Source organism: Heterocephalus glaber, unplaced genomic scaffold (genome assembly GCF_053883595.1).
Source record: "Heterocephalus glaber isolate CG9 unplaced genomic scaffold, H.glaber_assembly_v1.0 deba00001472, whole genome shotgun sequence".
Taxonomy (NCBI): Eukaryota; Metazoa; Chordata; class Mammalia; order Rodentia; family Bathyergidae; genus Heterocephalus; species Heterocephalus glaber.
In genome coordinates, this window is record NW_028258315.1 from 52,744,172 (window position 1) to 52,771,481 (window position 27,310).

At 43.1% G+C, this 27,310-nt stretch overlaps 1 protein-coding gene and 1 long non-coding RNA gene across 2 annotated transcripts in view; one reads left to right on the forward strand and one right to left on the reverse strand.

Annotated features, from left to right (window-relative positions):
* Pdzrn3 (PDZ domain containing ring finger 3) overlaps positions 1 to 22,874 on the reverse strand; it is a 242,364-nt gene extending 219,490 nt beyond the window's left edge. Inside the window, exons 1-3 of the mRNA XM_004854215.4 lie at positions 21,851 to 22,874; positions 6,430 to 6,516; positions 67 to 174 (exon numbers count right to left, since the gene is read on the reverse strand). Of these exons, the coding sequence (XP_004854272.1) occupies positions 67 to 174; positions 6,430 to 6,516; positions 21,851 to 22,576 (921 nt within the window). The 5' untranslated portion in view covers positions 22,577 to 22,874. The remainder of the gene's footprint in view (positions 1 to 66; positions 175 to 6,429; positions 6,517 to 21,850) is intronic.
* On the forward strand, positions 22,442 to 25,856 carry LOC110351066 (uncharacterized). Its single transcript, XR_002398075.2, has 2 exons — positions 22,442 to 22,531; positions 23,169 to 25,856. It is a non-coding gene; the product is annotated as an uncharacterized LOC110351066 (long non-coding RNA).
* The last annotated feature ends 1,454 nt before the right edge of the window (positions 25,857 to 27,310 follow it).

Below are 27,310 nucleotides of genomic sequence, written 5' to 3' on the forward strand. Positions count from 1 at the left end.
CTGTGAGCCAGATTAAGATGGGATGGCATTCAGCCTCTGAAAAGACACTGGCCAGTGTTCACATACCTCAATAATCCTGTCATGAATTTGCAGGCCTCCTTCCTTGGCTGCGGGCCCACTGTCAACTATTTTGGATACAAAGATTCCTTCACTGGATGATCCATCTTGATTGTCCTTTGGGTTAAAAAAACACAGGCATGAATGCTAGGCATGAAGTTGAGCATGAAAATAAAGTTTTCACTCTTAAAACAGTTATTGACCCTTGTGTGTCAAAAGTTGTAATAGCGTAAAAGCTGTTTGTTTCATCTAGTTTGTTTTAATCTAAAATTAACACATACACATATTAAAATATTTCAAACCACAGCAAAAGTCAGAAAATATTAAGTGCCTACTACTCCCAGCCCATTGTTCTTCTTGTGCTATAAAGCATCTATTTCAGATTATGCATCCCTTCAAAAATATTTTAATACATCACCCTCTGAAGCATGTATCTTTCTTTTTCATGCACATGAATGGATTTATACCAGCCCTACTCTTATACCTTTGCCTCTATCAGTTAATGCTACAAATCTTGGTGATCTTCTATCATCAATCATACATTTACCCTTCTTCTGTTTCCCTCTCTTCCTCCTTCCTCCCCTCCCTGCCTACCTTCACCTTTTCTCCTTCCATCCCTCCCTCTTTTCCTCCTTCTTTCCCTTCTTCCCTCTCTTCCTCCCTCCCTCTCTTCTTTCCTCCTTCCCTCCCTCCCTTTCTTCCTTTCTTCTTTCCCTTGGTGGTGCTGGAACTGGACTGAGCTACACACCCTGCCCCCACCCTACTTCTTGAAGTGGCTGAAAAGTATCCTAGCATTTAGATAACGAGCATTGCTGCCAGCTGTTGCTATTAGAAACAGTGGTGTGATAAAACACTCCTACCTGGTTTTGAAATATCTGCTAGTATACACCTAGGGCAAATCCCTAGCAACTGAAACTCTTGGGTCAAATATGTACAATTGATAAATACTGCTGAATTGCCCTCCAGAGAGTTTGTACTGATAATTCATTAAACAAAGTGTTCTCCCACAATCTCACCTGCACAGAGCATCATTAAGCTGGTCAATATCTAATAATCAGATCTTGAAAACAGGTATTTTGGCTTTGTTCTGATTTGTATCAGAAAATTTCATATCCCTCCCACAAATCCCAATAGATTCTGATCTCCAAACTCCTCCAGTCCCTTTAGATCTCTGAATTAAACCCCAGGACTAAGGTTTTCTGGGAAAGAACCTCACTTTTCAACTCCTTTCTTTTCTTAAAATCAAAAGGCTCCAACATGCTCATAAAAACCCTCCCAGCTTGTTCAGGAACTTCTTTCCAAACAGCACAGCACTGAATTCTTTCCAAATGTGTGGATTAAATTGCTAGTGATTAACAGATGAATTTATAAATTAAATGGCAGGAACATATGTTGTTTCCAAACAAAATTATTCAAAAAGTAAGCTGAGGATGTTCCACAAAAACTTTAAAATCTATAACATTATGGTAAATTCTTCCCCATAATGCCATAAGATCTATTTTAATACTTACTCTGCATAAATATATAAAGATGCCACCATCAAAAAACTAACTATGAAAATATACCATTTTCTTCTTTACAGCCCCCCTGGACCACATTCTGAATAGGGAAAGGGATGAGTCTGAATGTGGTTCAAATAATCTCTTCAAATGCAATAGTGGTAATTAAGGTTGGGAAAACACTCTCACCCTTCTCTCCCCCTTCCATACTCCCTGCAAAACACAAACACACACACACACACACTCCCTTGCCCTCACCCTCACCCTCTCAAATATATGATTCATCAGAACAAATGAAAATCACAACCTCAAATGTCCATGATGTGTTTTTCCCAACATCTATCTCCACATGACAAAGACACATCTCTAACTGCCATCAGGATTCCATCAACACTCTTTCTGAAGAATGGTCAGCAACTCTGGGGGTGCTGTATCACATCAGCTATGCCCCAAATGCACCCCTGCCTAGCATCCCAGTGCTGCGTATGGGCCCACTGGGCACTCACCCATGACCATCCGAAGACCTCTGTGCCCCCTGCCTCTCCCAGCAGCCTCTCACTGAGGCCCTAGCCCCAAGGCACCTGGGTGGCTCTCTAGATGCACACCTCAAGGGGGAGCACAGAGCTGCACACCAGCTTCTACCTACTGAGAATATTCAAGCCACCAGATATGTTGTACTGTGCCCCAGGTGTACCATTTCATCAGCACCATAACCATAAGAAATAAGTATCCATTCCACAGAGTAAAACCTGGAGACCCAGAGAGGTTAAGATAGTTATCCATGGTCACACAACTAAAAAGCATCACAGCTTGGCTTTGTACTGAAGCTAGATCAACTCTCTTGCACTTTCTCTGTATGTAATACTCTCTCCAATTGAGAAAAAAGCTCAAAATATGTATACACAATTTTGGTGTCCATGTTTCAGGCTGCACAATATTCCAACAGAAGAACCTGAAGGGTCTCACTGGACTACCAAAGATTTATGAGTAAACTTGAGTTCCCTGTGAGTTGATTTCAATATATCAAATGAAAAGAAATTCCTTTGTGTTTCCTTTGATTTAACCACTTCACATTTCTTGGATCGAGAGGAAGAGGGAGATAAGGAATGGGATTTGGCTTTGGTTTATTTTACAAAATACTACACTGTATATAAGTAAATATTCTAAAAGAATAGGAAAGTCAAGCAAAATCAGAGAGGAACAAGGTCAAGCAAGGACAAACATTAGAATTTAGGTTAAGTTAAGACAGTGGTGTGGACTTGGTGATTAAAAAAACACAGGAAGCACAAAATCAAAGACCAGATCAAGCTCATTCTTGACAGCTAGATTTTTCTCTTAGAATCCATCTCTTTATTCTTTATTTGGCTCCTATCCTAACACATTCTAAGTTAGAGCGATTTATCAAGGTGAACTAACATGACATGGGGTTTATTTTGTTTTGCTGGCTTCAGTAAAAGAAAAATGAAAGGGATTGTTTTTATCCCAGGGGTACCTGGAAATAAAGTACTCTTGCCAAAGGCTTAAGTGACAAAAGTCTGATACACCAAACTGGCTGTTGCTTCTTCAGGGCAATGAGAACTAATGAATGATACAATTCTGCCAAGAGCATTACACACAGCAGCACACAATGACAAACCTTAAGTCAAAGCCCCGGGCCTGGGCCATTTCACAAACCAAACAAGCATCTGACAGGAATTCCTTGGGAGACACACACAGCATTTGAACTATGCTTTGCTTCCAGGACTAACGTTGCATTTATACTGTTGCTCATCTTGGCTTTTTAACATATACTCAGTGACCTGCCAGATTTTCCCAGCAACAATGTAGAATACATTTAGATTTCATTATGCTATTTCTGCTCATTGGCACAAATTTTTTTTAAAAAAAGAAAAAAGCACAATGGCAAATATATTCATGTAGAATTAAATTTTCCTCTGGGGGAGACACAAGTAGTTCTGCCAAAAGACCACATAAACTGAGAACATTTATGAAAGCTACAAAATCAGGTCTGCCTTGCATTTGAATCTCCTTTTTAAAGGAAAAAGAAAAGAACTTGAAATATACTCTTGCACAAGCACAAGGAAGTAATATATTCCTAGTGAGGTGGGCCAGGTCACTTCATTCCCGGTGAGGTGTAGAAACCAACCACCTTCCTCACTGGCACTAATATAATAGGTTTCTCAGCAATCACCAACCACAGACACACCTCTCCATCCCAGAATTCTGCAAACATAGGGCTTTGATGTGGTTAAGCTAGAAGACATGAGGTATTCCTATTCCAGGTTCTTCTGGCTACAGAAGCTTTTAAGACATCTAAGAAGTGAAGTGAATCTTAGTTTACTGAAGTTGCTTCTGATAATAATGGGTGAGTAGAGTATAAAAATAATTACAAAGATAAGTCAAGGATGCCTGTGCTCAATGGCAAACATGTTTTCTATAAGTGGGAGAGCATATGGTACCCTTCTGCTGTTCCATGAGGTCAAACACTTAGCTACTGAGTTCCAGCTTGCTGTTTCACCTCTCCTAAGGCTGGGGAATGCCGACCCCTTGCTGCCAGGCAAGATCAGAACAGCATGGCAACATACAGCCTGGGATCTTAACCAACTGGTAATGGGTAAAAATAAAAATATGCCAACCTCACATGATCCTACAGCTTCTTAGGAATTCCATAGAGATAAACGGAGAAACACAAATATGTGAGCACATTCCTTGGGTTGAGCAAAGTGGAAATAACAGCTACCCCCACTCATCTATGCATTTATACATTAATGGCATCATTTAAAATGGTGTATGTGACAGATAACATTCATCATTTTAATGGCTACGTATCACTTCTAACTAAGCTGTCATTTCTTATAATAAAACTTTTTTTGTTTGCTTTTATGTTTTTGAAACTCTGGCTTTGGCTAAAAACTAAACATATTTATAAATCTCTTCATAGCCAGGCACAGTTGTACATACATGTAATACCAGCATTTTGGGTGCTCAAGCAGGAGGATCACAAGTTCATGCCCAGCCTGGACTTAGTGAGATCCTGTCTCAAAAATAAAGATTAAAAAATGGCTGGTATGTAGCTCAGTGTGAAGGCCCTAGGTTTAATCTTTAGTACCACAAAACTGATCAATCAATCCATCAACCAATCTCTCTTTGTGTCACTCCCTTTGAGTGACGCCATGCTTTGGTCACTCAGTATTCTAGTTATTCAAATGCTAGACCTCATAACTGAGCAGGCCTTTTACAATCAAATCCCTGCTTTCTTCTTCTAGCCTCTTTCTGACCACTTCCCTGCCCACTCCTTGACCCAAATCACTCTCCACTACTTGTAGTCACTCAACTCCCAACTCTGTCCCTGCTCCAGGCCTTGTAGGGACTGCCAAATCCCCCACCCTGGGGACTGTCCCTTATTTTCAAGCTCAGTGTCTTTAGAAACAGGTATGTGTAACACAATACACTGGAGTGATTGAAGATACAGGTTCAAAATTGTTTTCATAGTAACATTTTCATTTAGGTGTTTAAAATTCTCCCTTTGCATGTAACTCTTATAAAACACCAATATATTAGCTCAATGGTGAATATATACAGGTATTTTATAGCTAAATATCCCCTTTTGTTTACAGTCAAGAGTGTTCAACTGCACACATGCATACACATACACCCACGCACAAAAAACATGGTTTGATCTAGCAAACTCCCACTCATCTTTATGAACTCAGCTCCAATGGCCCCTCTCTAGAATGCCTGCTCCTCCAGTGTTAACTGCTCCCCCAAGGCATCTCTAGCTGGATCTTGGCACAGAATATTATATCAAGGAGGATGGTGCCATCCTCTCCGGCCTCACTGGACATGAGCCCATCCTACTCTATCTAGATATGAGCTTCATGAGGGCAGAGCACTCGCACCACATCTGGATGGCTGGTATCTTCTCCTGTAAGAGTCTCCTCAGTGTCTCCCCCTGACTTTCCTGACTACCTTAACTGAGGATGGCCTTGGCTTTCTGGAACTTCCATATGCCATCCTTGATTTCCTTCCTTCATTGCATTTCTCCCACCCTATAATTTCCATATTGTTTTTTTTGTTGTTTTTTTTTGCCCAATGTTCCCACCAGGACATATACTCCCAGAGTGCAATGACCCCACATACTAGATCTCATTAGACCCCCCCAGCCCCTAGCAAACAACCCATGTTCAATACTTATGTGTTGAACAAGCAAATCTTAATGTGATAAATGAGGAAATGGTTAGGGAAAGAACACAGCAAGGGATTACACACACTCAGATAATCCCTCTTGAAAGGCAAGATCCTGAAACATACCCTTGCTAGTCCCCAGAGCCCTTTCTGCAGACATTTTCCTCAAAGCTCAACTGACAGATGTGAAGTTGGCCTCTTCTTTCTGAGGAAGGGTCGATGATGAATGGGGTGGCCAAAGAGTTGCAGTTGGAGGGAACAGTGAAGAGAAGCAACAACTCAGATATTAGGGCACTGTCCCTGACTAATGAAGAGCTGACAGAGCAGAACTCAAAGTCTGACTTCTACTCAAGTAACCTGCACTCCAGCTCAGTTTAGGAGGGTGATTTGTACCCAGTTCCATCTCCACACATCCCACACACTTCATTCAGCCCAACTGCCATACAATCAAAAATGCACCCTAAAAATCTAAACTATTTACACATGCTGGTGTATTACTAGGACAACACTATTTTAGGGGCCACAACAAAATAAAAATCCCTGAGTGAAGATGGTAGGCAAACAGACTGCTCTCTAATTACAGGCAGCATTACAAGTCAGCAAGGACTCCACTCCTCACCCCTCAAACCTTAACCTCTCTTCCAACTACCCAAGGGAAAGGAGAAACACATTTTAGCAATTAACATACCACACACGGCCGGCCACCAATAATATTGAATCCCAGGGAACCAGAATCCCGATGCAGGACAAGGGTCAGGCTTTTGGTTTCTTCACCCTGCAGGGAACAAATGAGTTCAAGTGTTTATTTACAAACAGGAAAACAGTGATAGTAATTATCTTTCTCTCTAAGTGGACTTGGGACTACTGAGCTAATCATTTCATAAATCTTCCCTCTCTTGGGAAGCTTAACCAAGGAAAATTTTGGAACCCAATCTGAAATTCCATCCTGTCTTTAGGAAGTTGCAAACGTGTCTAACCCTGGAATGACCACGTAAGAATGTCTGCATGTGTCCATATATGCATTTTCTATCAATGACTCCCTGGTCTGCAAAGCAGCTTTCTTTTGACTAGCCCACTGGATGCTGGCTGTCTAGACGGCTACGTTCTGTTTGTTTCCAATCATTCTCAAGGGCTGCATTCATGCCATGTCATGAAAGGTTCAAATGGCAATCCTCTCGGAAGTCTGAGGGCATCACAGCCCATCAATAGTCATCTCTGTTTGGGGGATTTGGGGAGAAACAGTTCAGGATAAGTCAGATGCACACATGAAGAGAAAGCAGAAAATCCTGAATCGTACTGGAAAGGGGGAAGGGGCATGTTAACAAAGTCATTACTATCCAATCCATGTGAAGCACACAGCTGTGTAACACAAAACACTCTGTTGAAGGCTGGTCAGCATGAAAACCTTAAAACAAGCAGAAGTCACCCAAGCAGGTCACACAGGCACAATGTTCAACAGGCCAAAGAGATGGAGATGCCAGGGCACCTCAACTAACATTCTCGAGTTAAATGACAGAGGAATAAAAATAGATTTAACCTTATGCACACACTGTCACTTAATATCCTTTGAGATAAACATTAAACTCACTAATACACCTTCGAGATGTTTCTAGTTAATGAATGAGATACAAAACTTCACATGTATTGGGCATAAACAACATTTGTTTCACTTATGGTTTCCATTAAAACATGGTACTATTTAAAATATGAGATATGTCATAATAATCTTGTTTTATTAACAACACTAGAAGATTACAAAAAAGATTTTTATTCTATTGTTTATTGCTTCCTAATCAAACTTTTGTCTTCCACCTTTTGGGGGAAAATAAATGGAAATGTCTGAATGGCAGGAGTACAACAATCTGAATCCAAACACACTAGCAAAGTAAACCATTGTTACTACCAGCAGCGTCCCAGAGGTTTTAGGGAGCACTGCTATATTTATTGCTATAATCGTCAATGTGTGATTCTGTTTCCATATGTGGCCAGGAGAACTGTGCCCAACAAAGTCCTCTACCCAGTGCAAAAATTATTAGAAACTATTGAGACTCACCGCATAGAATTATCTCCACATTTAAAGTTCTTAGTAACCGAGCTTGATATCATGACTCATTAGCATATAGCCAAATTAAGAACTTCACATGAGCCTAAACATTACTGATAAAAATCTTCTAAAATCAAAAATGACAATTTATCATTAGAAAAAGACATTCAATTTCTGATGAACTAGGTGTCCTATAAGAACAACACAACATTCATTTCTGAAGGGATCACTTACTTGATACACAAAACACAGAATTTTAATACATTATAAAAGAAAAGCTATTCCCCATCAAGCTACTGTACCTAACACAAAAACCCCAACAGAATCTCTTTAATGGCAGACTATTTCATGAGTTTCTTAAAAAAAAATGTCTAATCAACAGCATCTCCAACCAAAGTATCTACAAATGCTAACAACCTTTGTAACTAATCTGAATGGTTATAAGGGAAATAATTTTCAATGCTGTAACAGAATAAAAAATTAGAATTATCATCATTTTGAGACGTAAACAAAGACTCTCAAAGTGAAACAATTTACTCTATCTTTCTGTTTTGGACACTGAAAAACTTACTAGTCCATTTCTTGCCCTGCTATCTTAAAGGGGTGAAAAAGTTAGAAATACACGAGAATTGGTACAAAGTTATCTTACATATCTTACATGCCTGGCTTTCATAACTCATCAGTGGTAGAAACTGCACAGTTACATACTAATCTAAGGCAGATGGCTTTCGTTTGACAATCTCAAATGATGACAAAGAATGCACAATCAAATGATCACAAAGATTAGTTTTAAATCTACTGTGTGTCAACAACTTAATAAAGGAAGGAAGGAAGGAAAGAATGAAGGATGTACAGGAGGATAAGAAAGAAAATCGCATTATACTGCATTATCAATGGTAAGCATTTATTGTTGCTTATTATGTTCCAGAAACTATATTGAACGCTTAAGTTCTTTATTTCATTTACTGATCCAACTAATCTTACCACTGACACATTACCATCCTTTTGGTACATGTGGAAGACTGAGCAGGAGTGGTTCAGAAAGTTTTCCCACATCAGAGAGCTAGTAAAATGTTGAGCTGGTATTTATCTCCACGCCTTCCAATTCTAGACCTGAATTACTCTTCAAAGCCACTCTCTTTTAAGTGTAGACTGCAGAAGATAATTCTACATATGTTAGCAACATCTTTGTTCCTATCTCAGATGGTTCAATTGTTGTCTTACCCAAAAGAAATTCACCTTATAAGAGGTTTTACCCAGAAGACCAAATTCAAAACAAAATTCCAATCTTTCACACTGGCATGGGAGAGGTGGTTTTTGGTTTGGGTTTTTATTTTGGCAATACTAGGGATCAAATTCAAGGATTCTCTATCACTGTTCTACAACCTCTGCCCTTTTTCATTTTTGTTAATTTTGACACAAGGTCATGGTAAAGATATCTGGGTGGAATTTGAACTGTCTTTCCTAATGCCTCAGCCTCCTTCAGGGCTGGGATTAAAGCCATGTACCACTGAGCCTGGCTCCAGGAGTTATGAAACTCTTCACATCCAAAAGACACACAAAGACATAAAATCTTGCTCTGGTCTCAGGGATCTCTGTTTGGGGGTTAAATGAGACAAAGCCTTAAACACACCATTCCTCAGCCAAATAGAAGCTTGCAAAGAACCTTTTGGAACAACCAAATTGACCTATACTTCCTCGCCAGATGTAATTTCTGGGAAGAAGGAAGGGTGTACTTATTTTCTACAAGCACCTTGACCCAGTCTGCTGTGCAGGAAGGTTAAACACTGGCTTGAGGTTGTAGAGCCTATTTTAGAACTCATTAGTAACAGTAAACTGATGTGGAGAAGATTCAATCCCAGATGCTGGGAAGGACATAATAAGAGAAAAGCTCAGTCTGGGATGAATTTTTTTCATATTTTCATCTAATTTCCAAAGGTCATATTCTGTCCTCTCACCATGAGCTTGATCCTAATATTTTCCTTTCATGCTCCTCCTTACAACTAGCTTAACTACTTTAATTTTTTTTCAAAAGAAATATTAATGGAGATTTTAAACACCAGACCTCATAGGGCACATTTAACATATTAAACTGATTAACCATTTAACTTGTTCCTGGGCTCAAAATGTGTCAGGATAAAGGGTATTAAAAATGATTCTCATTCAATTATAGATTCCACTAACTGAAGAGATGTATAAATGCGAGGTGGGCAAAGGCTCTTACACACTGTTAATCGCGGTGTGTCAATTAAGCTTAACTGTCAACCTGACTGGCTTGGAAGCCACCTAGAGGATTACTAAAGCACACTTCTGGTGTTTCTGGGTGGGTTATGGAAGTGTGAACTTGGGTACTATCTCTAGTCCCTTGGGCACTATCTCTTCATCTTTGGCACTGTTCCCCTGCTCTGCTTCCCAGCCACCATAAACTAAGCATCTTTGTTCTTCCTTAAGGTTCCCGCCTAAAGCCAGCCAGTCATGGACGGATTCCTCTGAAACTGTAGTCAAATTAAACCTCTTCTCCTTTTAGTTCTGGATGTCAGGACTTTTTCCCAACAATAGGAAACCTGACCAATACAAGTGGTATCTGTCACTTGTAAAGGAAAAGTGAACAATACTGTTGTGCCTGGGTAGTTTATCATAACCCATGCTTTGTGATTTTCTCCATGATTTGAGGTAGTGAAACAAAGAGAGGAAAGGGCCCTACTTCATGTGAAGAACAGAATAGCTGACAAATCTGCCTTCTGAAGCAGGCATTAAATCAAGGATGTATATCTGGAGAAACTGAGGTTCATTGGACACCGGCATTTCCTCAAGATCACAGTGGCTCACACTTGCTCAAGTGGCACAGTGGGAGGACTGGAACTGAAACCCACATCCATGTGACTCCAACGTTCATGCTCCTTATATAGTTATGGTAAATGTTTGCATCCTATTCTTTAACCCCACTGCCTCAAAAGAATGATTCTGCCATGACAATAAAATAGCTTTGTAATTAGAGTTTAAAAAAGTATATTGGATTATACAATAATCACTGCAAAGATTAAGAGCATTTGTTACACTCTGAAGAGTATCCTGAGACTGCTATCCCCTGCCAGGAACAGCAGAATGGTAAAGATTCTGGAATCCAGAGTCAGGACATGAGATGAGCTTCCTCATCCACAGAATGAGGTAACAGTCATGTCACGAGGTTTCTATGAACTATGGATGCAACAAATAATACTAAGTGCACACAATTGCCTAGGTACACCACCCAATAATAAGTGCTTAAAACACAACTGGGTCAAAGGCTAAGATGGACACAGCTCAACATCCAGGCCATGAGGAGCTTTTATCACATAAATTACTGTTATGCAAAATCCAACCAATGTAGAGTGCCTTATTCTAAACAAACTTAATCATTCTAAAGCAAGCTTGGGAGAGCTGGAACCTAGAGTAAAGCAAATAAAGAGTGCTCTAAGGTGTGACAGAAAAACACAATGAATGTTTACATTTTTCTTAAAAAGTATTATAGTAAAAAACACATATTGCCATGAATTCCCCTCAAAATACTCTCCATCACTTTGAACACATGTATCCCATTGTTCTCACCACCTTCTACAGCAGTTCTGGAAGTTCTCTTTCCTGAGTTCTTTAGTTGCACTCTGTGGCTGCCCAACCTCCTGAACTGATCCAAAACACTCACCTTTCACAATTATTGACTTTGGGGTGGAAAAGTCACACAGTGCCAGATCTGGTGAATAAAGTAGATGAGGCAACACCGTAATTTTCTTATGGGTTTGCCTTCCCATTGGATGGCACTGGCAGTGGCATTCACTGTAGTTTTGATCATACCTTGTAAAGACACTCATAAAAGGGGACTTCCAGAACTGCTTCAGAAAATGGCAAGAACGATGAAATAACTGTTCAAAATGAAGAGGAGTATTTTGAGGGGGATTAACAGCAATGTGTCTTTGTAATACTTTTTGAACTTGAATTCACAGTGTATTTTGATCACATCCTGTATGTACTACATTTGTGGCATGTTCTGAGGACTGCTAGAGTAGTACCTGATAGGTGGTTTATATTCCAGAGGTGGTAGGAGGTAGGCAAGAGGAGAAAGACAAGGGGAATGGCCCAGCCTGGACGTGGAACAGAGCAGAAAGCAGGTAAGACAGGCAGACAATGCTGACTTAGAGGGCTGTGGGCCAAGGGAACAGGGAATCAGGCACACGGCACACCCAGGCCTAGGACATGCCCCTGGGAGCAAAGGGGATGCAAAACAGATGTTGGCTCACAACAGGACAAAGAAACATCAAGTTCAAGGAACTGTGGACTTGGAAATGAGCTGTGGAGGCAGAAGAGAGGTGGAGAGTTTGGGATCCCTGGGCACTGCTTGACACCCTAAACTGTTCTGAGTGCTACTAGATGAGGCATTTTTGATGGGCTAGGCAGAAAAAAGTAAGGTGAAGAAAACATCAACCACAAGTGGAAGTGAGGAGACTCCTCCTTGATAGCTCCTCTTAGAGAAGGCTCTACTTCCCAGACAGCAGATATCTCTTCCTTTGCAGCCAGGTCTCAGGAGACAGAGGAGTTCTGACCAAGCACTTGGGTGGGAGAAGGAGAAGGAAGGTGAGTCACAGCCTGGAGTCTAGTGACATCACTGTCTTTTGGCAGGTGGGCAGGGAGCCCTAACAGGCCCTTGGCACCCTATCCCCTACCCCAGAACCCAATTTAAAGGGGGCAGCTGGGTCCTTAGTGCAATGCAGGTCTCCATGGGAGATGGTTGGGTCTTCTGGGTTGGGAAAGAGCAGAAATAGATGGACCTTGGAGAAGGAGCTCTGGACATCAAGATCTAAACAATGACCTGAACCACCCAAAGTACCAAAGCCAGCAAATCACAAGCAAAGATGGATGCTCAGTTGTCAGAAACATGCAGCTGATTTTGCTTAAAATAAGCTTTTCTATCATATGTAAACATTATAGTAACTCCCAGATCACTGTTAAAATACCTGGACGATAATCTGCTCAGCTTTCAACTCGAGTTCCAACAATTTAAGAATCTATGGCAGGGTTGGGGGAAATTTCACAGTAAAAAATCAAATACTGAACGTACAATTGTGCCCAGGATAACATTTCATACAACTTTTCACTCAGGGATGGACCATATATACATGAGTGAACTCATAAAATGATATCACCTAGTGTCATCACAGCCATCTGAATGTAAATATTTTCTGGTGCTTGTACTATGATAAAATTACCTAACAATACTTTTCCTAGAACACATCCCTGTTGATGAGGGCTGCATGATTGTCTTTATCAAAAAGATACCTTATGAGGGCTACTTTTAAATTTTTTTAAGCATTCAAGAATGTAAACCATCTTTTACAGGCAAAGTCCCTTTCCACTTCAGCATTACCCTGTCACCATTATCCCCAAAACAATCTGGCCTCAGAAGCTTGGCTGGGTGCCATCTCCTAATCAGTGTAGCCACTCTTAGGTCCACCCATGTCACCCTCACTGAGAGTTCTCTCTAAAATTCCTTTTTGTCAGTGACGGGTGTTTCCCAGTCCTTGATGTCACAGGCTCCCAGAGAGAATTGGCTGCACTGGAAAGCTGCCCAGTGTGGGTTTGGCAGCATGGAACTCACTGACCGCTAGTCTGTGTCTATGGTGACAAGACACCTCTCAGCCTCAGATTATGCAAAGCTCCCTGAGACTCACACAGCTGGGAAACAGTTCTGTCTGTTGACTAGGGACATAAAAGCACTGTATATTTGGCTGTCTCCAGGCAAAAATGCACAGAGGTGGGGGCTGGGGGACCAAGAGGCAGAGCAGGCTGCCAGAAATCCTGTACTGAAGAGCTGAGGATGTCTTCACTCCCTACACTCAATGCTTTTGTCCCCTTTGAAGTTCAAACTTTGTAATTTTTAATGAAGCAGTGCAGACTAAGCCCTCCCTGTAATTGAAACTCCAGTTCTAAAGAAAGGATTCTTGGAGGAAGAACAGAAGAGGAAACTGTTTGAGCCTAAGACTAGAGATGGTCATGAGGATGTGCTACAAAATAAGTCAAAATAAGTTGAAACTGGATAGAGTTGGTGCATTAGCAGGATACAACTGTCATGAAAACAGGTGTATAGGCAATGACAAGAGACAAAGGACACGAAGAAATATAAGAAACAAAGAAATAGCTTTTCTGGAGTCACAATATCTGTAGAATAGTATATACATATCTATAAGCCAAACACGGTATTTTTGGAAAATAATACTAAGACATAAACAATTTTCAGTATTTCTATGGTTTAAAAAATGTATTTGCTACTATATTTACACAACCTTAGAAAACCCTGAATGTTGAATTTTCTATTTCTTTGAGATTGATTTCAAATTTCTGTCTTTATTTTGTCATTGACTCATTGGCTTTTCTGGTTGATAAGCACAAGCAACACTTCATCTAAACAGCCAAATACAATGCAAACCACCACCACTGATCACCACCATAAAGCTTAACGTGTTGGCGAATCTTAACACACCCACTTGATAGACTAAGGAGTATGCTACGGTGTGAATGTCCATGTTCCTGCCAAGTCCATGTGTTTGCATTCTAACCCTCAAGGCAATGGTACTAACAGGTGATGCCTTTGACAACTGATTAGGAGTTAGTGATCTCATAAGACAGGACCAAGAGCGACTCCCTATCCCTTCCACTTTGTGAAGACAGTGAAAAGATGACCATCTGTGTACCAGAAATGTGGCCTCACAAGACACTGAATGCTCTAGTACCATGATCGTGAGCATCCCAGCCTCCAGAATCTGTGAGAAATAAATTCTGCTGTATTCAAGCTAACCAGCACATGGTAGTTTTGTTATAGCAGCTCAAACAATAACAAGAAGCGTATTTGTTTTTCTCAGGACCTGAGTTAGGGCATTTGGAATTTTTGAAATTTAAATATCCAATTACCCAACTTGAAGCATTTTCTTCCACAAATTACAAAGAGAGTACAGGCTACTCAGCTATAAAACCCTAAGTTTTTGTTTAGAGGAAGGCAGGAGCTTTGCCTGGCCAATCTCTCTTTAGCTTTGTCAATGTGAATGGGACAAACAAATACACACACTAACCCAACAACCCTTGCGCTTTCAATTTCTCCTTTACATAAGAGTTGGCGGTGAAATTGACTTGAATCTCTTTCATACATCTTCCACCACTGAAAAAGTATCACAGCACAGACATGCAGAGAATGAGTCACTAAGAGGCAATATGAGGCTTACAATGAAACTGAATCTTTGTGTAAGAATCTCTCCTTTTTTGCTGTAACACCTACTTCAAATTTCTAATGTTTCTTCTACAACTAATTCAAAAAAGTGCTGAAACCCCACGAGTGCCTGGCACTTAATAGATTTTTTAATACATGCTTGATAAATCTTACTGTCCCCTTGATGTGTATATACTTCCTCTTAATAACTACCCTGTGAGCAGGCAAGTTACTGTCCCATTTCACAGCTGAGGCAATTAAGGCTTTGGTGCAGGTTAGATGGTCCTTCCAGAGTCCCTCACAACAGGGCAGGAGATTACTGCCTGTATCAGCGATTCTAGTCACACACACAAGCTCCATGCAGGCCACCCTGGAGCCTTCCCACTGACCCACACAGCCTCATAAGACTTCATCCCTCTCTTGATCCACATGCAGCAAGCACAAGGGGCACCTGAAAACAGCTGTTAGCAAAATTCCTGGGTGACCTCTCTGCCCAGGATTGGTCTCTGCACACATATTCCCCCTTCCCGGGGATGGAGTTGCTGCAGGGCCTGCTCACAGGAAAGCTACGCGGTATCTGCCCTTTCACTTCCTCATAATTATCCACAGGGAGCAGGCGAGAAAGATGGCCGCACAGTCCATCTGTTAGTTATTTTCTTTACAAGAGCAATCATTATGTTACACCACTTCCCCTTCTTATTGGAACTGGCTTTATTAGGACACCATTACTCAGGGGGAGACAATGGCTACCTCACAACTAAAATGCCAGGGTGAGCACAGAACAGGAAGAGTTGTGCTGTCAAAGGCACGAGTGGGTCTTATTGGTCCCAAAGGGTTAGAGTGGCTTAGTGTCACCTTTGTATCTAATGGTGATGACTGCAGTGCCTGGCACTTCAGATAGAAGAGTATGAGGGGCGAAACAGCAAGAGTGCATTTGGAAGGATTTCATTTAGTTTCTGCCATTAACCATTCTTAAAATAACTAGGGTAAAAATTAAAGGCATAAGGCATTACTCCATTCAGGACACCATCTCTTTATTCCTTTTTATGTTATCTAAATCTCCTTTATAAGAAGGATCTGTTTTGCTTTTATGCTCCACATGCTCTACACTGGACCTATGAAACTGGGAGTTACGGCACAGAACAAACACATTTTATCGCTATGGACTGGAGAACAACAGATAAACTAAAATGAGCCCGGGAAACATGCTGGGCATGTTACTTAACCTATTGAGCTTCTGTACATCCCTATGTAACATGAAGAAAATGGGTCATGGGTAGAATACATTTCCCAGTGTCTGTCTGAGGGTGAAATAAGAATACATCCACACCTCCAGTCCACATGGTACTTCACATATATGGAACAAGTTTTCCTGGAACCCTGCATAATACATCAACAGGGGTAAAAAAAATGTTTTTCATAGTTTGGTAACAGTTATGAGCTTGGAGTTAGGTAACACTGGGTTCAAACCCCAACTATACACTTAGAAATTAAACTTCTAGCCGTAATCAAGTTGTTTTATGATATTTTATAATCTGCTCCCCCCCCCCCAAAAAGAAGGAAAGGTAGGGAGAGAAAAAGTGTTCTATCTAATAAAGGAGATGGAGAAGGTAATATATGTATATGCACAGAGCACCTGAAGTACATGGCAGCCAATGGAACTCAATACCTCTTTCTTTTCCTGTAAAGCTCCTTGGTCTACAGTCGAATGCATAATTGCTTTATAAATAGATTACTATCCACCAAATGTTTTTACAGAGAGGTAAGCATCACTTTGAAAATAGAAATGACTTACGGATAAATATCAACAAAATTCCCAATTCGAATTGTCCAGTTATGCTCAGTTAACCCAGTGTAGCTAGGTAACACATTTGTACTCCAAGTCCTAATTTTCTTCATAAGTCACTGAAATGGAATAGAAGTGACAGCCTGCAATTCTTTCAGCCTAACTAGGCTGTTTTGTTAGATACGGTATGGGATGGCTATTTGCTCAAGCTTGTCAGAAACAAAATACACTGGATGGTAAATGCTCTGATAGATACATTTCAAAGCTTTCTAACATCTGGAACACCTTTGGATACAATTGTCTATTAAATTCACTTATCTCCAGTTCTAAAATGAACAAAATAATTTCTTGGACTTGGGGCTTTATACAACTTGATCTGGGTGGATCTGATGGAAGAAAAATGATGTCTCCCAAAAACCTGGAAACAATTTTGTTAATGGGGGAGGTGTCAGAGAAAAACGCACATGCCTACTCTTGGTTAGCAACCTGAAAAGTTTTGATGGCTGACAAGACAGCTCTTTCAATCTTGAATTCATCCACAGAACAGGAATTAAGAGCTTACAGTGCACATGGCAGTGGATCAGGTGCAGGGGACATGGTCCTGAAAAGACAGACTCTTCCAATTATTCAGTTAAAGCTGGGATACGTGCATGAAGGGATAGGGGAAACTCTACCAGGGGCAGAGAACCTTACAGCACCAGACATTGTTTGTGAGATCAGAGAAACTGGCTTCCTGGAGACAGGGATATTGAGGCTGACATGCAAAGGAGAGAATGAAAAGTCATCTACTGAGGATCAAACCTAAGTTCTGGGCAGAAGATCAAACCCTAAGTTCTGGGCAGGAACAGCAGAAGGTCTACAGGTTATTTAGGGAAGAAATCACATGAAAAGGCTGTGTAAAGGCCCAGAGGCATGACAAGGTTTTGAGGCACATTCGTGGAGCCCTCAGAGACCAGCGAAGTGGGGAGAAGAGATTAAAGAGGAGAAGAAAACAAACAGAGGTCAGCAGGATCCAGACCATGCTGGACCCTAATATCACCCAAGAGAAATAGGAAGGTAGAGAAGGTTTTAAGAAGGCGAATTGAGAATTGGATTTATATTTCTAAGAGATTAGGTTATGTGTGGTAAAGAATGAATTAGAGGGGAGCAAAAAGATATGTAGAGGGAACAGGCAAGAGATGATGGTAGCTGAGACAAATGCCAACTTTGTTCCCCAATGTACATTAGAAAAGACTCCATTTTTGACTGTCAGTTTGGGAAGCACTACTCTTCAAAGTATGCAATCGCTACACAACCTGCAATACATACAACCATCTCTCCCTCCAACAAATACACACACAAGAATTACTCATTCCAACTGTTCACTTTGTTGAGGCTGAGGAATCCTGGTTTACACCAGCATGACTGTTTGAATAAGCTGGAAAGCAGTGAATAGATTCAAGGCATACCTAGGAGGTAAAATCCACTGGATATAATGACAGGCTGATGTGGAGGTCTAAGAGCAGAAGGTAAGGTTTAGATTCTACTTTAGTAGAATCTAAAGTTTCTCAAGAACTCCAAAGAAGGTTTTATGAGAATGTTTCCTTACCCTTAAAATGCAAATGCAAATGATACTTTTGTTTTGAAACACCTTCGCTCTTAGAACCAGGCTGGTAAGTTAGGGTGGGAAACTGAGGCTAAAAGTGAAACTCCCCCACACTGAAGTGTGGTATTGCCATGTTCGCTGCAGCCTAGGTGCAGCCTCAGGCAGGATTATAGTTACCTTTATAGATAATGATCAACTATAATTTAACTGCTAGTGATTGGGTTTCAAGATATTATCACAGTCTTCAAATGTTTTGAAAGGGGTGTTTAGAAAAATGATCAGAGGGCTGATGAGGCAGCATCATGGTAGAGTGCCTACCTAGTATGCATAAGGCTCTTGGTCTATTGCCAGCACAAATAAATAGACAGTGATCAGTAAGATCATCAGTGTGTGGTAAAGATCAATGCATGCTCAGTCTATGTCTATACTTGAGCTTGAACTCTTAACTCAGAAGTTACACAAAGGACTAGGATCACAAAGGGTGCTTGTTAAAAATGCAGCATCTCAGGCCCCAGGCCAGCCCTGATGGGTACCAGAATTTCCAGGGTTGAGATCCAGGAATTATTTTTTAACAAGCTCTCCAGTGATTCCATTCATACTTAAGTTAAAGAAGCACTGATCTACCTCACATTTTATACAGGAAATAAGGTCTACACAAGCACAGCACTGTTAAACCCTGAGCATGCAGCAGGTGTCAAAAAAAACTTGACACCATAGATAATCTGAAGAATGCCAGATCATTTATAGAACAAGCTTTAGGCTCTGAATCTGGTACTGAAAATCTTCTGAAATGTTTCTTATCTATTTCAGCTTGTAACAGAGAAGCAAACATTAAAACTTAGAAAAAAATGAAACAAAAATGTACATGAGAGTTTCCAGGTGATATAAATCCTTCTGCCTTTTGGAGGAGAATAAACAGCACTGAGCAGGAGCAGAGAGCTGGCCCAATGAAATAAACAAGTTTTAAAACAGCTTCCAGTAGGAGGAGTTTTTATGGCTGAGGCAGGGACAGCAAAAGCTCTCAGCAAGGGCCATGGAGGGTTAACTTTGGAACAAGAGGAGTAAGCCTTCTAAGGCTTCAGCTGAGGCCTGCCAGGTCTGAGGCCAGAGAAGCATTTTAGAGGACTTTAGGGGCCAGGCCATCGCTGGCTGTCATCAAAGCTGGCAGTGAGGTCCATGAAAGTCCACAGTAGGCCTCCAACTTCTGAATGATACTCCCTGTACACTCAAAATCAACATCTTGGCTCTAAGCTTAATACCCTTATCTTTTCCATTTACCCAACTGTTTCAAAATCATTCATGGTTTTGATTCAAGTATCATATTCTTGATTCTGAGAGACCATTTACCCAAACACTCCAGAAAGAAAACAGACAAGCAAGAAAGAATAATAAACTAGCTCAACAATGAATGATGTATAAACTCAGAGGGAGCGAATAGCTTATTTATAAACATGCATCACTTTTAAAATGATGCAGGAAGTCCAGATGACAGCATACATGAGAGAAAACTCCGGGAACTCCTTTGCCCCAAACCTGGCGCCTGACTGAAAAACCAAGCTTTGCCCTCTGTTTTGGTGACTCACAGACTCACACCAGTCTTTTGTGTGCCTGTGCGGTCCTGGGTGAGCTGAGGAGCTGTAAATATTTGCCCTTCTCCCAGAGCCGGCCAGCTGCTGAGGCTGCAGCTGACAGACAGGCCAGGGGCCAGGAAGGGGGGTGTCGGAAAACTTGCAGGCCTGTTGTGCACGAATGGAAGAGGGGGACTGGAGTAGGGGAGGGGAAAGCAAAGCAGACACCGGCCCCTGGGGTCCCCCTGGGCAAATACGTTCCCCTCTCTTCCAGGCCATCTGGAGCAGACAACCAGAGGGGCAACAGCAGGGCCCATGTCCCTCCTCAGGAAGCCAGAAGCACTCAGCTGTTGAAAATGTGGCTCTCAACCTGGGCAATGCTGTCCCCAGATGACACTTGACAGTATCTGGACACAATTTGGTTGTCGTGATTTGGGAGGGAGGGCTCCTGGCATTCAATGAGTAGTGGCTATGAATTCAGCTAAATGACCTACAGTTCACAGAGCAGCCCCCAACTACAAAAAGTAGTTATACAGCCCCACTGAGAAAGCAGAGGCAGAACCTGAATCCAGCACTTTCCCCTGAGTCACTGAGTTTGGACAAGTTACATAAAGTCTGAGTCAGTTTCCTCATCTGGAAGGATTAAATAGATAATGCATGTAGGGCTTCCTACAGTTGCTGGCACTTAATAAACACTAAGTAACTGGTGCTCATGATTATACTGACAGACAACATGACGGTGGCTTTAGCTTGGGCTAAAAAGACGGGTACACTGATTAAAACCCAGCTCTGGCACTTGAAAGCAGTGACCCAGGCACAAGACTCCTCCAAGCCTGTTTCTACAGCCACAAAGTGGGAAGCACCACAACTATCTCACTTGATGCAAAAGGAAATGACTAGAAAGAGCTGACCACAGCTAACAAAAGCTCTCGGTCATGGTGGCTGTTATACTTAATTACACCAAGCAGCAACACCTGGGGATGGGCTCAGGAGACGCTCAAAATAACTGCAGGTGACGTGTTGAGCATTTATTTGCCATTAGGCATGGTGCCAGAGCTTATAATACATTCTCGCCCTGAAGGAAACAATCACCTTTTACATGGCGAGAAACTGAGGCACCTGCAGAGGTTAAGCCACAAAGTCACCGAGCTGCTTACTATTCGAAAATAGTTGTCACTCCCGAAGACTCAGGCTTATTACTTTACACTTGTTGAGGGTGGCGAGCGTCCTCTACTGCTTTCTGAGATCCCCACGTGAAAACCTTACAAGATGCCTGGCTGTGTTTTACTCTTTCACATCTCTAGGACTCACGTTCCAACTCAGAGAAGTGAAGCAGCTTGCTCAAGGTCAGCCAGTGTTATGGCAGGAAAGCCCATGTCTGAATACAGCTGGTTTATACCAGAGGCCCCTCTCCTGGCCACCTTCTCAACATACTCTGCACTGGTTTGGGTTCCCTCTCTTCTTTCTGGAATCGCGGAGGGACATGGGCACAGTTCACGCCGTGATGGTGTTGCGTCATATCTGTAAGATCCATGGTTTCCGACCTTAAGAGTGTGTGACTTCCCTGAGACCCCCCCCCAGCTGGGCTGTGCAGCAGGGTCATAACACAGTTATGCCTCCAGAGCCCCGTTTTTCTTGCTTACCGGACACCTGATTGTGGGTTCCTTTAATCATTCTAGACACCCTGGAAATGTTGTGGCTATACTGGGCCTGTAGGGACCAGAGTCTCTGAACTCAAGGTCCACGACCTGCACGCGGTAATTTAACTGACAAGCACTGGAACAGGGCGGCAGGGATGCTCCTGGGAACTGGCATCCCAGTGCTCGGAGGGCCAAGACAGGGCCTGGGATACCAGGGGACCTAGCAGAGGGTCGCTGCAAGCAGCAAACTCCTACCTTGCTGCTGCCCGGCTGCGCGGCCACGCAGCGGCTGAGTGAGTCTAGGCGCGCGCTGTACTCGGTGAACTTCTTCTGGTAGCGCAGAGCGGTCATCTGCAGCTCCAGCTGCGCGGCGGCCAGCTGCGCCACCAGCGACTTCTCGCGCTTCCCTGCGCGCAGCGCCTCCTTCTTGAGCGCCTTGTGCAGCGCGCCCAGACGGGCCTGTAGCGCGCCGTTGTGCGCCCGCAACGCCCGCGCGCAGCAGTGGCCGCCGGAGCGCTGCTCGCCTTGAGTCAGGGGCAGCCCGCAGCCCTCCTGGCAGCGGCCCACGGGCCGCGCGTCGCAGGCGTCGCGCATGTGTGCCTCCACGTCGCGCCGCAGCAGCACCTGGCCGCAGCCCGCGTGGCGGCAGCGCGCGGGCGCGAAGTCGCAGCGCTCGAGGTGCTCGGGCAGCTCCTGCAGCTTGACCACCCGGCTGCAGCCGCGCGCGGCGTGCGCGCACTTGATGTCCAGCTTGAGGATGAGGCGCTTGAGCGGCAGGACGTGGTTGAGCTCCTTGGCCGACAGGCGGCCGCGGCAGCGCGATGGGCAGCTGCCCTCCTGCACCACCCAGGGCAGCACGCAGCCGGCGCAGAAGACGTGGCCGCACGGAGTGGTCAGCGGGTCCTCCAGGACCTTGTGGCAGAGCGCACACTTCAGGTCCGGGTCCACATCGCCGTCGAAGCGGTCCAGCTCGAATCCCATGGTGGCGGCCGGGGCCCGGGATCGTCGCCCGGGCTGCCGGCCGCCCCCTCCCTTCCTGTGAGGCGGCCCAGACAAGCCGGCTGCGCCGCCCGCCTGCTCGCCGGCACGCTCTCCCCGGACTGAGCCTAATTGCTCCAGACTTCCTCGGAAAATGCCCGAGGAACAGGACTCCTCCGGCCGTATTTGCGGGAGCGCGAGCGCACGCACATCCTGCCTCGGAGGCCTAAGGTTCTCGCCCCGCAAAAGGCTAGAGGTCACGAGGCAGAAGAGGTCAGGGAAGACCCTGAGACTCCCGGAGCAGGACTGGCCTGCCCAGAACGCCAGCCTGACCCCTCTCGGGGGACTGCTGTCTTCTGTCTTGAGTTTTCGCTCTAGGGGATGAACTGCCAGCCCACAGTATCTCACCGACTGGGCAGGCAAGATTTGGTCTTTCCTCCGGAGGAGTTCTCCTGGAGCCCCTTTCCGGAGCAGATCAAGATCTCTTACTCTCCTCCCCTTCTCCTTCTTTTAGGGTCTGATTGCAGAGGGCGCACAATCCTTTGGGGTTCGCTATCTCTGCAGTTACGGTCTTTAATTATTTATTTCATTTCAGGGAAAGTTACAGAGCCTGCCCCTCCTGCTGAAACTTCACTTCTGACCAGAGGTTGTGTGAACCTCGGGGTTTAGCAGGCAGAGCTTTCCAGGGCCGGAGGAGGAGGAAGAATCTGGGCGGTTTGCAGTCACCAGCCGTCCCCGTGGGAGAACCTGGCGAGCTGGCTCCGTCCATCTACTTCACCTAACACCTTTCCTGAGTCTGCAAGGCCGAGCGGCAGGCGCTGTGCTGGGCGTTTCTCATTTGGTACCTTTCACAATCATCAGTACGGCGTTGTGAGAGAGTATTGGCTCCATTTAAAAAGTATTTCCCCTAATTACAAAAGTAGCACTGGCCTAACAATGTGAACTGCAGAAGTGTGGAATGTGAAGTCTGTATAACACGCCCCCCCCCCATCACCCTACCGCATTCCTTCGAGTTTGTTTTCTTTTTATCCTGTGTGTATTTTGTTATATCGCCATCTTCCCAGTGGGGAAACTCGACCTGGGAGAAAGCAACAGCTTGTCCTATAGTGAGTGTGCTGTAGACCAGTGGTTCTCAGATTTTAACGTGGTCACAGATGCTGACCTGGTGGGTCTGGGCTTGAATATGAGGATCTCCACATCAGATACACTCCAAGTTAAGGGTATGGACCTGGGATGAACCATACCAGTCAAGGTTTCTATTTGATTAAAAGCCCTGGCCATCCTTAGATCTGGACTTTTTTCTTCTACTCTGGGGTAGCTCTTCAAGCAGTACAGTGAGTCTGACTGTGTAGCTGTCAGCCACACTTGTGAGTGTTGAAATACTTTTGGGATCCAACCTAAGTGGAAAGTTCATAGCATCATCTATGCATTTGGTTAAAAAACATTTTTTTAACCTCCCAAGGCTGCAGACATTCCTAAGAAACACACAGTCAGCTTTGGTGAGAGGGAAATCAAGTTATGGAATTCTCATTTGGAATCTGCTGCCAGATTCTCAACAGTGAAGCTGGAAAGCAGGGGTTCAGCATTTAGCGTTGCTCTCCAGAGCTTGGAACAAGTGAGATGACAGCATCTATTTTGTCTAATTGCTTTTACTTCTCCCCTTTATGTGGCTGCTGAAGACCCATGACCTCCAGTATTGAACTGCTTCAGTGGAGTGAAAGAATTGCCTTGATCTTCATAAGGGTTACTTGTTTTGAACTGACCTTTGAAAAGCTGTCACTCACTGGACTTTATTCAGTGCGTGGTTGAAATAACTAGACAGGGTTCTTTCATCAGTGTTGGTGGCATTTGTTGTGTCTGATAGACTTTTTAATTGCTTTAATCAATTAGTGCATTTCTTTGGTAGGATCCCATGTGGGGTGGAATATTATTGACCTTTGTTCAGATAAGCTGGTGCCAGGGAATCCTCTATCAGAGTATTTATGAAGCTATTCAATCACAGGCTCTTAGATAATGGGTAAGAAACAGATTCTTTCAACAAAGGTGTGTGGGCTTGTCAGTTTCTCAGACTGGGCTAGTGTCAACAAGGTGATAATCTTCAAACCAAACTGGTTTTGAAAAACAGGGAAAGCTCTGTTATACACTGTAAATGACAAATTCATACTTCCTGGGATATGCTCCTCTTTCGAGCTGCCCCATCTCCTTCCCTCACGGGGCCCTCGAGTGATGGACTGAGGTTGGTAAAATGCTGCAACCAGGTCCACAGAGAAGCTATTACCTGTTGTCAATTGGCCTTTTTAGGCAAATGGAAAGTCTTCTGAGCCAACTCTCATTAGTTAATATTTGTATTGAAATTCTTGGATGTCAGCAAAAACTTCTAGAATGTCAGAGCTGGGGGAAACAAATATATTATCCCATCACTAAATTTAACAGAGAAGGAGGGGAACTAAGAGCCAAAACTATTTAAAAAGAAGAAAAAGTGGTGAGTGCAAAGTTTCTCAAGTTCAGCACTAGCGATATTTTCATTTGTTGTGGGGGGCCTGTCCTTTGCATTATAGCATGTTGAGCATTATCTCTGATTATGCCCACTAGCTATAAAAGAAACCCTCCCAGCTCCCTAGTGTGACATCCAGATATTGCCAGTGTCTGCTGGAGGCAAAATTGACCCAAAATGAGAACCACAGTTTGTTTTTAGGGCAACCTTTAGTTCAGTGCTGAACTCAGGCTCTGCTAGCAGCCTACATCTTTTGCTGGCTACAGAATCACCTGTTGAAGGAAGCAGGAAGGTGAATGCTTGGTGTGGCAGACCTGAGAAAAAGAGCTGATTCTTCCACGTTAGAAGCATCTGAATGTTTATGTGTGGATAAATCCCTTGTGGACAGCTGGATTGGTCACTTACTAACTAAATGATTTTTTTTTTTTTACCATTTTTTGCCACCACCTCTGTGATCACCCCTTTTTTAAATTATCTGATTCTGTGTCATTTTTAGGGGATGGTTATTAGGGATTGGACTCAGGCCCTTGCACATGCTAGGCAAGCACTCTACTTCTGAGTTGCATTCTTATCCATTTTTTTTTTTTTTTTACTTTTGAGACGTGGTCTCACTAAGTTGCCTAGGCTATCCTCAAACTCATGATATTCCCACTTCATCCTCCAAGTAGCTGGGAGGAGCTTCCTGGAGATTTTGAAGACTTGGATAAAACAGACTTACTGATTACAGCAAGGGTATTGGATAGAACAGAAAGAGTTGGGGAGATGTTTCTTACAGATTTGTGCAAAAGTCTGGTTCGACAAATTGATGAGACCTCTTTCCCCACTCTCCAGATGGGATTAGCTTTCAGAGCACTGTACACATACCCTTGTGTAACATTGGTCACACTTGAAAGGTCTTAATTTATCTAATATTTATTTAGTAGCTACTGTATGCTAGGCAGGGGTTGTTTTATATCCTGAGGCTTCAGAGGTAAATAAGATGGGAAATATCCCTGCCCTGTTAAGCCCTCATTCCAGAGCAAGGAGAGGCAAATATCAATAAACATATCATAACTGGGATAATTATTAAATAAGTTCAGTAAAGTGGTGCTACTCTGAGTGTTGAGGGGTCAGAAGCATGGACATAATAGGAGATCTTGTTGGAAATGCAGACTCTCAGGCCCCCATCCTGACCCTGCTAAATCAAAATCTGCATTTTTAGCAAGATCCTTAAATGCTTTGTGTGCTCTTAAAGTCTAATAAGTGCTGCTTGCAAGATCAGAAAGCAAGCTGATGTGGTGGAGCGAAATCCAACGCCATTTCAAATAGGACAGTCTGAGGAGGGAAATGTGTGGCTGCTCCAAGAGGGGGAGTGTCTCAGCAATAGCTAGAACATTCCAGTCACTACATTCGGAAATGCTGAGGTTCAGAGGGAGCCAAGCACTTGGCTTGTGAGAGGGCATGCCCAGGACGTGAGCAGAATGAACAACAGGAGAGTAGTCACACGGGGTGGATGGCAGGGCCCAAACACATAGCCTGTGAGGCAGGCACAGGGAGGAGTCTGAACTGACACTCACACTTGGATGGTGCTGCAGGGTTTCCTAGGTGGATCAACATCTAGTTTCTATGCTGCGTCCTACACTCTGCTGTAGAATAGGGAACCATGTCCTTCTTCCATCTGCCATGTTTAACCCTTGATAGATACTTAATAAATGTCGAACAGATAACTTCTTCCTGCTCCTTGTAATTCCTACTTCTAGGATCCAAAGGACAGGTTTGGTGCTACTATCATGAGATAAACATGTTACAGAGTGGGTTAAGTAGGCCTTAGTGACCTACTTAGAATACATAACACCATTTAGAACATTGTTAATATAATGAAATCTATTCTGAATTTTGAACTACCAACTCCTACATGAGCAACTGGACCACCATCTGGTTGTGAGGTGGCAGGTTTCGTACAGAAAATCATGTGTATGCACACATACACATATGTACGCTGATAGCTATATATCCATAAACATGCATCCATATGTATATATATACACACACACACACACAAACTTACATACAGTAGAACAAGAGTAAGTTTAGTACCATATAATAGAATACTTACATAAGCATAGAATATGTAAAGTAGAGATTTATTTCTCTCTCTTACAAAAAATATGATTCCTATTTAGAAGCTCAAAGCTGCTATAATAGCTTCCAAGTTTCAGGGACTCAGGACTCATATCTTCCTGGTCTGCCATCTTTAGGACTTG